This window comes from Palaemon carinicauda, chromosome 9 (genome assembly GCF_036898095.1).
Source record: "Palaemon carinicauda isolate YSFRI2023 chromosome 9, ASM3689809v2, whole genome shotgun sequence".
In the NCBI taxonomy this organism is placed as follows: domain Eukaryota; kingdom Metazoa; phylum Arthropoda; class Malacostraca; order Decapoda; family Palaemonidae; genus Palaemon; species Palaemon carinicauda.
The window spans coordinates 75,468,623-75,481,039 of NC_090733.1; the positions used below are offsets into that span (position 1 = coordinate 75,468,623).

Below are 12,417 nucleotides of genomic sequence, written 5' to 3' on the forward strand. Positions count from 1 at the left end.
GAAGACTTCCTGCAAGCTGGTGTTGATGAATATGCCTAAATATACCAGTTTTTGTGATGGTAGCAGGGATGACTTCTCAAGATTTATCACAATCCCCAAATTACGACAAAAGTCAAGAATTCTTTCTCGGTGTTGAAAAAGGGTAGCCATTGAGTCTGCTAGCATCAGCCAGTCATCCAGGTATCTTAGGTGACGGATGTCGATCCTCTGGGCCCAGGGTGACACAAGATGGAAAACTCTTATGAAAACCAGAGGTTCTGTTGACAGGCCGAAGCACAGCACCTTGAACTGGTATTGCTTGTTGTCATGGATGATCCTTAGATACTTCCTTGATGACGGGTAGATTGAGATCTGGAAGTATGTGTCCTTTAGATCACTCATTGCATATGAAGCCCTGTGCTTTTACTGTCTGTCTGACTGTGTCTGCCGTCTCCATCCTGAACGGAGTCTGTCGAACAAAGTTGTTAAAGGTGGAGAGGTCAATGACGGGTCTCCAGCCTCCAGACGTCTTTTTCACAAGAGTCAACTGAAGAAGCCTGGGGATTCGTCTGAGATCTCTAGGAGAGCGCCCTCCTCCAACATGGTCTGGAGTTCGGGCCTGAGGGCCAGGTCTTTCACAGATCTCTTTGAGTAGGAGCTAAATGGAACTGGACGCTGAGTCAACGGAGGGAGAGTTACGGGAACGGGATGCGATATCCAGAACAAATCACGGATTGATTGATTGATTGAAAGTTTTCTGGCATCCTGACATCTAAGGTCATTGACGCCAATAGCATTTATTATATATGACAAATAAGAGAATTTAATTAAAACTATAAAAGTTAAGATGTCATTGTAATAGTTAAATAGTTTACACAAGACCTGCTTCTGAAATAAATCTAAAAATGCTACTCGCATAGTAGGACACATCATGTCCAAGAATCTTGGCAAGGATGAACCTGCCATCCTCACCTCGAGCCTCAAACAGATATCTATTTCTTAAGCTATTATAATTAGGGCATTCGGTCAACAAATGCCTCACTGTTAAAGGTACTAAACAGTCCTCACAATACGGTTGGTGTTGGCCCTTCGGCAGAAACTCGTGTCAACCGAATGTGACCAATACGGAGACGACAAAGAGTCTTCTCCCATTTTCGGGGTATCATGTTATACCTCCAAGGTGATATGACATTTGTTACTTCCCTCATTTTATTGCCATCTAGACTGTCCCAGTGTTGTTGCCATTTACTACAAACCAATTTCTTGATGTAAGGTAGGATGTCATTACAGGGAATGGGATACCTCCTTGGTGGCAACTCGGATGCCGCATTCTTCGCCAGTAAATCTGCCTTCTCATTCCCAGACACACCTACATGTGCTAGTACCCAACAAAATCGAACTGTTATACCTCTCTGTCCAATAATAAAAGACCATTCTAAAAGCTTGAAGACACTCCTTGCATCACTAAAAATTGTAAAATTACCCTCCTTTTCCAAAGCTATTTTCTCAATAGCGGTTAGTATGCCACACAGTTCGGCAGTAAATATGGAACCTGTTAGAGGAAGTGCACCTCTACAATTAAAATCATTACAATATACTCCAAATCCAACGCCAGCATCACATTTGGAGCCATCAGTCGATCCCCTATATTTTGCAACATGTTCCATAAAAAGAAAACTGGATTCTAAGTCATGTCATATTCTTCTTAACTCCAATAAAGTATCTACAAAAAGATATGTCAGGTAATTTCCATGGAGGCATTGGTGATACCTTGAATGGAAGCACCTTAATTCTAATTGTATCCAGATTGTTTAATAATTGTTTCACCCGAAACCCATAACGTTGAGGAGATTTTGGGTGCAACTCAAAGTATGTTGAGTGCCTTACAAGGCTTGCAGTCTGAAAGGCTAAAGAATTAGGGAGTCTTTGCAATCTAAACCAATACCCAATAATAGAGGACATTCGGTAAAGGTCTAGAGGCAACTCCCCAGCATCAACAAGGAGACCTGTGATAGCTGAGGTTCTAAATGCTCCTGTGGACAATCTAATACCAGCATGATTTATAGAATCTAATATTCTTAACCGGCTTGGGGTTGCTGAGGAGTATATTTCGCATCCATAACTAATTTTGGATAAAATCAAGGCTTTGTATAATTTTGAAATAGTATTGCAGTCTGGCCCCCATGATGCATGGGACAATACTTTTAAAAGATTCAGAGTCTCAAGACATTTTGATTTTAATGCTTTTAAGTGAGAAACCCATGTAAGCCTACAATCAAATATCAAACCTAAAAATTTAGCTTCACTTGCACATGGGATCCGTTGACCTTTGATGTATATATCCGGGTCTGGATATACTCCCCGGATACGACAGAAATGGACAATTGTAGTTTTATTTAACGAGAACTTAAATCCATTCATATTGGCCCTATGGATAATTTTGTCAATAGAGAGTTGTATTTTTCTCTCAACCATTGCCATTCTAGTTCCATCAAATGATATGGAGAGATCATCCACAAATAATGTTGTGAGAACATCCCGGGGAATGACTGAGGATATCCCATTAATTGCTATTGCAAAAAGGGTTACACTCAGCACACGACCCTGAGGAACTCCTTCTTCCTGGCATTTACTCTCTGATAGAGCTTCCCCAACTCTCACTTGAAAAACTCTATGTGAAAGAAATGACTGAATAAATAGTGGTAGCTCTCCTCTTAATCCAAACTCATGGATTCTTTTAAGTATACCATATCTCCATGTGGTATCATATGCCTTTTCAAGATCATAAAAGACTGTCACATGGTGCTGTTTGGAAGCAAAGGCTTCACAAACGGACGACTCAAGTCGTATCAGCACATCAGTCGTTGAGTGCATTTTTCTGAATCGACATTGAATGGGTGATAAAATACCCTTCTTTTCAAGGTACCACATCAGTCTTATATGGACCATCTTCTCTATGATTTTGCATAAACAAGATGTCAATGCAATTGGCCTATAATTTGCTGCTAAAAACTTGTCCTTACCGGGTTTTAAAAAGGCTAAAATAATGGCTAGTTCCCAAACACTTGGATAACTATGGATAACTATGATCATGCCATATTCTATTAAAAATGCTTAAAATAAATAACTTTGTATTAAAAAGTACGTGTTTAATCATTGGATATGGAATTCCATCGGGTCCAGGGGCTGTATTGTTACACGTAGCAAGTGCAGAATCAAATTCTCTTTCAGTAAAAGGAGAATTGTATGACTTGCTTTCTCGTTGCGAAATTTAAAACTTTCTTTTCTTCAATGCTCCTATACTGGTGACCAGGAGCTGCTTCACACTTGCACAATACATTTGAAAAATGGTCAGCCAGGGCATTGCTAACTTCTGTTGCTCCAGTCATATACTGGCCATTTACCCTTAACACTGGTGGTGGGTTTGGGGTGAATTTGCCTGCTATCTTTTTGACTTTCCTCCACACAGATGAAGTTGGTGTTCTACTGTTAATGGAGGAAACAAATAACATCCAAGACTGGCACCTAGCTTCTTTCATGGCACGACGGAACTGTGCTCTACATTTCTTGTATATGACTAAATTCTCCTCAGTACGGCACATGCGCAATAAAGTTAAAGACTTTCTTGTGGCTCTGTGCAGGGCAGTTAGTTCTGATGACCACCAGGGGACTGGTCATCGTCTGAATATCCCTGTTGTTTTGGGAATGGAATTGACTCCTGCTGTGTGAAGAGTTCCATTAAGTAAGTCTATGGCATCATCAACAATTTCAAACTGTTCTGCATTTCCTTCAATTTCACTTAGCTCCCGAAATCTATCCCAGTCCGCCTTATCAAGATTCCATCGAGGCGATCTCTGTAAAGGTGGACCATTGTTGGTGCTTATAATAATTGGTGCATGATCACTAGTATGCCAATCATCTAATGTTCTCCAATTAAAATTGTGAAGACAATTAGAGCTTGCAACTGATAGGTCAATGCAGGACAAGGTACCTGTCTGACCATGAAAGTGTGTAGACTCTCCTGTATTAAGGAGTCCTACATCTTCATTCTCCAAAATTGATGAAATAATATTACCCAAGCGTTTGCATAAAACATCACCCCATAAAGGATGTCTACTATCAAGATCTCCTAGTGATGTCTACTATCAAGATCTCCTAGTGATGTCTACTATCAAGATCTCCTAGTAAGAAAAAAGGGTTGTGGGAGTTGTTTAATCCCCTCTAATAAGTAATAGCTTTTTCAAAAAGAAAGATAAAAATAAGTATACATGGGTAAGAGTGGCAAATGGAAGAGTAGTAGAAAGGGCATTAATGGATTATGTGTTGATAACTAAAAGAATGTTTGGAAGATTGAAAGACGTGCATATGTTTAGGGGTATGGCTAACGGTATGTCTGATCATTTTTTGGTGGAAGGAAAATTAGTTGTAGCAAAAGAGTGGGGGAATAGAGTAGGTGGATGTAAAAGGGAGCTAGTGAGGGTTGAAGAGCTAATAAAACCGGGGGTAAAAAGTAAATATCAGGACAGGTTGAAAATGACATATGACGAAGTGAAAGTAAGAGAAACTGGCAATTTAGAGGAGTGGAAGTTGGTAAAAGAAAATTTTGTTGGGATTGCAAGTGATGTGTGTGGCAAGAAGGTTGTTGGAGGCAGCATGAGGAAGGGCAGTGAATGGTGGAATGAAGGAGTGAAGGTAAAAGTGGAAGAGAAAAAGAGGGCTTTTTAAGAATGGCTGCAGAGTAATAGTATAGAGAAGTATGAAAAATATAAAGAGAAAAATGTGGAAGTAAAGCGCAAGGTACGTGAGGCAAAGAGGGCAGCTGACCTGAGGTGGGGTCAGGGATTGGGTCATTCATACGAAGAGAATAAGAAGAAATTTTGGAAAGAAGTGAAGAAAGTAAGGAAGGCTGGCTCAAGAATTGAAGAGACAGTGAAAGATAGAAATGGAAGGTTGTTAAAAGGAGAGGAGGCAAGGAAAAGATGGGCGGAAAGTTTTGAAAGTTTACTGAATGTTGCGGAAAATAGGGAGGCAGATATAATTGCTGTTGCAGGTGTTGAGGTGCCAGTGATGGGAGATGAGAATGAGAGAGAGAGATTACAATAGATGAAGTGAGGAGAGCACTAGATGAAACGAGAGTAGGAAAAGCGTCTGGTATGGATGGTGTGAGAGCTGAGATGTTAAAGGAAGAGGGTGTGATTGTACTTGAATGGTTGGTGAGATTGTTTAATATGTGTTTTGTGTTGTCAATGGTACCAGTAGATTGGGTTTGTGCATGTATTGTACCACTATATAAAGGTAAGGGAGATGTGCATGAGTGTTGTAATTCAAGAGGTATTAGTTTGTTAAGCGTAGCTGGAAAAGTGTATGGTAGAGTAATGATTAATAGGATCAAGGATAAAACAGAGAATGCAATCTTAGAAGTACAGGGTGGTTTTAGAAGAGGTAAGGGTTGTATGAATCAGATTTTTACAGTAAGGCAGATATGCAAGAAATATTTAGCAAAAGGTAAGGAGATGTATGTTGCGTTTATGGATCTGGAGAAAGCGTATGAGAGAGTTGATAGGGAAGCAATGTGGAATGTGATGAGGTTATATGGAGTTGGTGGAAGGTTGTTGCAAGCAGTGAAAAGTTTCTACAAAGGTAGTAAAGCATGTGTTAGGATAGGAAATGAAGTGAGTGATTGGTTTCCGGTGAGAGTAGGGCTGTGACAGGGATGTGTGATGTCGCCGTGGTTGTTTAACTTGTATGTTGATGGAGTGGTGAGAGGTGAATGCTCGAGTGCTTGGACGAGGATTAAAACTGGTAGACGAGAATGACCATGAATTGGAGGTAAATCAGTTGTTGTTTGCGGATGATACTGTACTGGTAGCAGACACAGAAGAGAAGCTTGGCCGATTAGTGACAGAATTTGGAAGTGTGTGTGAGAGAAGGAAGTTGAGAGTTAATGTGGGTAAGAGTAAGGTTATGAGATGTACGAGAAGGGAAGGTGGTGCAAGGTTGAATGTCATGTTGAATGGAGAGTTACTTGAGGAGGTGGATCAGTTTAAGTACTTGGGGTCTGTTGTTGCAGCAAATGGTGGAGTGGAAGCAGATGTACGTCAGAGTGAATGAAGGTTGCAAAGTGTTGGGGGCAGTTAAGGGAGTAGTAAAAAATAGAGGGTTGGGCATGAATGTAAAGAGAGTTCTATATGAGAAAGTGATTGTACCAACTGTGATGGATGGATCGAAGTTGTGGGGAATGAAAGTGATGGAGAGACAGAAATTGAATGTGTTTGAAATGAAGTGTCTAAGGAGTATGGCTGGTGTATCTCGAGTAGATAGGGTTAGGAACGAAGTGGTGAGAGTGAGAACGGGTGTAAGAAATGATTTAGCAGCTAGAGTGGATATGAATGTGTTGAGGTGGTTTGGCCATGTTGAGAGAATGGAAAATGGCTGTCTGCTAAAGAAGGTGATGAATGCAAGAGTTGATGGGAGAAGTACAAGAGGAAGGCCAAGGTTTGGGTGGTTGGATGGAGTGAAGGAAGCTCTGGGTGATAGGATAGATGTGAGAGAGGCAAGACAGCGTGCTAGAAATAGGAATGAATGGCGAGCGATTGTGACGCAGTTCCGGTAGGCCCTGCTGCTTCCTCCGATGCCTTAGATGACCGCGGAGGTAGCAGCAGTAGGGGATTTAGCATTATGAAGCTTCATCTGTGGTGGATAATGTGGGAGGGTGGACTGTGGCACCCTAGCAGTACCAGCTAAACTCGGTTGAGTCCCTTGTTAGGCTGGGAGGAACGTAGAGAGTAGAGGTCCCCTTTTTTGTTTTGTTTCATTTGTTGATGTCGGCTACCCCCCAAAATTGGGGGAAGTGCCTTGGTATATGTATGTAATATATTATCATGCGAGATGTTATCATTTGGAGGCAAGTAAAGAGAACAGATTATGTATTTTCTTCTTATATCAATCTGTACAACCACTGCCTGCAGAGCGGTACAGATAGACAAAGATATTTGGGGAACATCTCGACGAACGTAAAAGAGAAAGTGCTGACTGATTTAGTTGGATCGACAGCTGGGCACCGAGGTCCAGTGGGAAAGTAGTTCCTACTGTTTATTAGAGCCCAGCTGCTAATCCCTAAGCACCCCATCCTAATCAAGGCTTCAGCATCTGGGGGGAACAAATCACTGAGACCGTCCAGGTCTCGGCCCCGTGCAGCAGAAACCTCTGTCACCGGTGTTGCAGGCATCCCCGCCCCCTATGGTAGACAAGAGGGAGGATTGTCCTCCCTAGCCGGAGGCCTTAAGCGCTACCTCTTCCTCCTTAGCCTCTTCTGCTGTTCCTGTTTACCTTCAGCTGTTTTGAGGAAGGGAAGGGCATTTTGGAAGAAGTCTTGAGAGTGCCTGAACTTCTGCAGCTAACCTGTGGTCTAGATGTTTGTGGTTTCCTCAGTGGAGGAACCGCCCCATAGGACCTAGAAGTCATTGTCCTCTGAAGGAGAGTCCTGGCTTGTCTTCCTCCATCGATCAACAGCCCTCTCGATGTCTTCCATACTGGAAAGAGATGGGCCCTCCATCACCTAGTTCCTACGCCTCATCACCTTCGACTTAGGAACTTCTCTAAGGAACTTCTCTATCACAAGAGTCCCTTTGCCCAACGATCAAATTTGCCCACAAGATGACTACTTGATGGGCAAGGAACTCCAGGGTTCTGGTTCCCAACAAGAAAAGTTGCCATAGGCTCCCTGGTACTCTCCTGGGACCAATCCTCTGTTCTGATTAGATGATCCACTGCCCAAGAACGACCCACGAAGTTGCCTGCGTGGCGAAATTTGCAACTTTCTCCAAATTGATGGCATCTGCTGCAGAGAAAGTGCCCGGGAGGCTAGAGAGCATCTTGCCCGAAAAGCCTCTTGTCAAGGCTTCGATGGCGGGATCTAGAGGTAAGGCCAACAGATACTCTTCTGTAACCTAATATCTCCTCTGCGATATGAGAGGAGGAAGAAGCTTAGGAGGAGGAGCTTGCACATAGAGAATTCGACACATCAGTGATCTGCGAGGTCTTCTCCCCAGCTCCCAATGAACAGGGCAAAGCAGCGTTGGTCTTTGGAGGTCTCTGGGTGCTGTATAGATGGTCCAGTAGTGTTCTTCCCTTCTGGTGGATCAGTGGAAGGGTCGTCCAAGCTGTTGATGGCCCTCATGCAGGCCAGCACCTGCTAAAACACAGTCAGATTCCTTTTGTTTGGCCTCTTGAATACCTTGGACTTGCTGCCTTGGGAAAATAGTCGTCATGTCCAGAATCGTGATCCTCATCCACACCCGAGCTCTCACACATAGGAGCCCATGCTAGGTCGTAGTTGTCGCCGTGGAGCCTGCTGGATACTCTGGATGTCATGGGAGCCTCCCTTACCGTCATCATTATCCACCGTTGATGTTGCATAGCTGTACGCCTTCTCCTGGGTCTAGGATGATGTTCTAGCCAATCGATTCTTTGGGACTGTCTTCGAACCCTTACTCTCCTGGGGGGGGAGACAACCAGCCAGCAGGGAAGGTCTTGCATCCTCCCTGCATAGGGAGCATCCTTCGGGAGAGACGTAAGGAGGTTGGTCCGCTACCACTTATGAAAAGTGCTGTCCTGGGGCGGTGACCTCGGTGGGAGACAACCGGTAGATTGTCTTCGGAGATATCTCTCGCGGGGTCTCAAACCTTGGCTTGTACAAGGGTGAAGGGTGCCACCTGGAGGGAGAGTCACATTCTTCTGCATTCTCCTTTTCTTGGCTGGCATCACTGGTGTCATTTCCTGCTGGGACAAATCTTGCTGCCATGTTTCTCTAGCTCCAGGAGGACTGCGCATCTTGGTCTTATTTGGAGACACAAACATCGGGGGTCTGGTGTTCCTAGGATGTGATAAGAACAGAAGTCCTGCGCCTCGGGTCAGATGAAGGAGAAGAGTGCTTCGGGAGAATCGGAGTTCCTATGCCATGCTGCGTGAACGTGTGGGCTGTGAGATCACGTGTTGTTGGAAGGTGCTCCTACGTCACAGAGTGGGCATTCACTGTTGAAAGGCGCTCCTATGTCACTGGGTGGGCATTCGCTGTTCGGAGGTTGCGCTGTGCTGGGCAATCGCTCGCCGGTGGAAGGTTGTGTGTTGCTGGACATTCATGCTCTGCTGGGTGGCTGCTCGTTGCTAGGCGATCGCGAACAGCTGCGTCTCTGCACGTTATTGGACGCTCAAGAGAAAATGTGGAATCACAAACAACAACCGTCTCCCAAGCTAAGAGAATACCTGGAAGCATTGTGGACATGAGCAGGTGGGAGATTACTCGACAAAGGGTGACCACGTTTAGGAGGCCGGGATTGTGGAGAAGCATAGCGCTGATTTGGCGGCGAGTCACAAACTGGAGTGCACTCTTGGGCTGGAAACTGGTCTCGTTCAGGAAGATGAAAGCGAGCAGGAACTGGGTCACGCAGCTTGGATGAACACTGGAAGACTGTGACAAGACGGAGACTGCTTGCTCGGTTAAGTGTGGTAGAGCGCTGGGGCTGGAACCTGCGCTGAACCACTTTGGGATCTGGAAGACGACTATGTTTGGATCTCGAAGGGCATTCTGGGCAATCCTCCTGTCGGCGCTATGAGAAGAGGGTGGAGAGCACTGGTGGGAGACGAGGCACACTTTGTGCTCTGATGATGACGGCACGTAGGTTGAGCGACGAGAACTCCTGGATTACAAAACTGGAACAGGGCGAGGCGAGGAGAGAGCGTTTCGAACTAGCTGGGGCCGAGCAACATCAGCTGGCGAGCCATGCTTCAAGGGGCTAGAGAAAGGCAAAGGAAAAGGCGAAGGCAGCCGCTTTCTCAAAGTTCCATGTGGCCGAGACCACTCTGGGGAGGATTGATTGAGAGTTTTCTGGAAACTCTAGGGAGGACCTAACCTATGAACAGGATAGCTGACCACCTAGAGGAACAGGAACATGCCATGGTCTTTGGCCCCCTCTGCAGTTCGAGGGAACTCAGAACAAGGGAAGTGCAGACGTTGGCGGCTGGAACTATGGGAGGAGCTGGAAAGACTGGGCCTGACACAGAAGCAGAGAATTCCTCAAGTATGAAACCTTCGAAGCCTTTCTGGGGAAGATTAAGATCCACCTCTAAGGAAGCCGCCATGCGCTTCCTCTGTGCTCCCAACTGCAGCAACTCGAATAAGCCTTCCTTTGACGAAGGACCAGCGATACCAAAGGTAGGTCAAATCTGCAACAAATCATCAACAGAGAAGGAATTTCCGGCAGAGAAGGGTGAATCCGCTTCCTTAAGGGAAGCTGCAACATTCTGTGAACCAAAATGTTGTCACAGGTTTAAAGGGTCAACACTCATACACGATCAATCCCATAAGAGACCGAGCGAGAAAGCTTGTCAAGGTTTCTTCAGCTTCGAGGATAACCCCAAGGGAGAAGAATCCCTCTTCGACTTCTTGCGCCACCTCTCCCACTGGAAGGATCACCACTCCCTACACTCCTCACAGGTGTCGTCCTTGTTACAGGGTCATCCTCAGCAGGCAGGGCACAGCAAATAGGGTTAGGTCTCAACCACAGAGATAAAGGTACCAGATTTGCGCCCTTCAGGTCCAGGACAAGTCCGCATGACGAACAGAAGTCACACTCACAACATGAAGAGAAAAAAGTTTATAATGGAGAAAGACGAATGTTCACTCTCAACCAAGCCAAAAGTAAAGGTGACGAGACAACCTAGATGTGCTAGTACTAACCCCTAACCCCCACTAACTACCGATGGGATAGTTACACCTCGCAAAAGTCTTATGGCTAGTCCCCCAGCTTTTCCGAAAGTATATTTCCCTAATAAAGAGGAAAAGTTTGTATTTAGTGACAGAAAACAACTTTTTATGTTTAGCGGAGAAGTCCAACACATCTGCGCTCCACTAAACCGAAATAAAAATTGACAGTGTTGATTAGTGCTGGTGTGAGAGGGGTGGTGGTGGGATAACCCAGGTACCCCCTTTCTGATAACTAGTGGAGGGTAGTTACACCTTGCAAAATCTTATTGCCAGAAAAAAATGAGATTTACTAGACATAAAGCACTCACTCATAATTCACAGATAATGAATAGTAACAAGTGACCGTGAATAAAGAAAAAAAACGCAAGTCTAAAGCACTAGACACTAAAAGGGTAGGCGAGATGAACGCAAGGCTTGATTGTAGAGAGGAAGTGAACACACAACCTCTCCACTTTGCATCTAGCAATGTTCTGGGGAGGAGAGGTGAGCAAGAACCCTCTTGCTCCCTTTGCATGCAATATGGTTGCCCAGCAAAGAAGCATGGTGCAATCAAACCAATTTTTTTATTGGCCGGTTGTAGAAAACATGACTAGCAGTTATCCCATATAAATGATTCAGGAATAAATGCTAGTTTTGACTTATTACCATTATTATGGTAAATTTTCAAGTTAATGTCAACCTTATGGACAAAAGCCAATAAATGTGAACATACAATTTTCACCCTTCTGTGACCCCTTAGGGGCCTATAAATACATGTTGCTGCTAAATTAAGTCAGTTGCTCTGGAGTTCTACTTTTATTAATATCTCCCTCACTCCCATCCCAATACCAACAACAGCAATTATATTTATCATAAAAGAAGGATACTTACCTCAAATATAAAAACTTCATCAAAATGCGGAGATGTTGTCTTTTTCTTCACCTTTGTTCGTTTACCTTCTTGCTTCCCATTACTGTACAACATTGTTACTGTGGCAAATGGATCACAAGATCCATTTATAATGGCCAGATCACTGCATTCCAACATTCTGAAAGACATAAGGAATTAAGAAATAAATCATTAAGAATTTCCTTTCTATAAATCACCTAGTGAAAAAAAATAGTGGCAGCCCTTTTCCACTGCGCCAAGACAAGAAGCTTCCCGTACAGCCATCGATAACTATGACTACAATGGCGCACATATGCTCCATCATGGCAGCATAACATATCTGCAAGGTTGGTACTCACAAATTTCTCATAATACATAAATGCTAGATTTAACACAAAAATTCTTTATCATAAAAAAAAGCCAGATAGCACCAGTCTTCATAATCAAACAAATACACCCCCCTCTCCCCCCCTCTCTCTCTCTCTCTCTCTCTCTCTCTCTCTCTCTCTCTCTCTCTCTCTCTCTCTCTCTCTCTCTCTCTCTCTCTCTCTCTGTGTGCATGCATTTGTGTGTGTGAGAGTAAGGCTAGTTCATTTTTAAAGCTTCATACATTATTTAACTTTTAGTTCACTATTAATCCTTCACATTTCAGTGGAAATTATCGTGTTAAATTGTGGTTTAATAAAGCATTTTTGTACGCTATTTTTCAATTTAGGGAGCATTTCAATATTCAACAATTACTTTGGTTTTACTTTCAGTAGGCATCAGCTGATCTCAAGGTCACACTGCAGTACCTATATAAAACA

The 12,417-nt window shown here is 43.9% G+C and overlaps 1 protein-coding gene across 1 annotated transcript in view; it reads right to left on the reverse strand.

Moving 5' to 3' along the window:
* RasGAP1 (Ras GTPase activating protein 1) overlaps window positions 1–12,417 on the reverse strand; it is a 373,291-nt gene that overhangs the window by 244,260 nt on the left and 116,614 nt on the right. Inside the window, exon 5 of the mRNA XM_068380108.1 lies at window positions 11,615–11,771. Within this exon, the coding sequence (XP_068236209.1) occupies window positions 11,615–11,771 (157 nt within the window). The remainder of the gene's footprint in view (window positions 1–11,614; window positions 11,772–12,417) is intronic.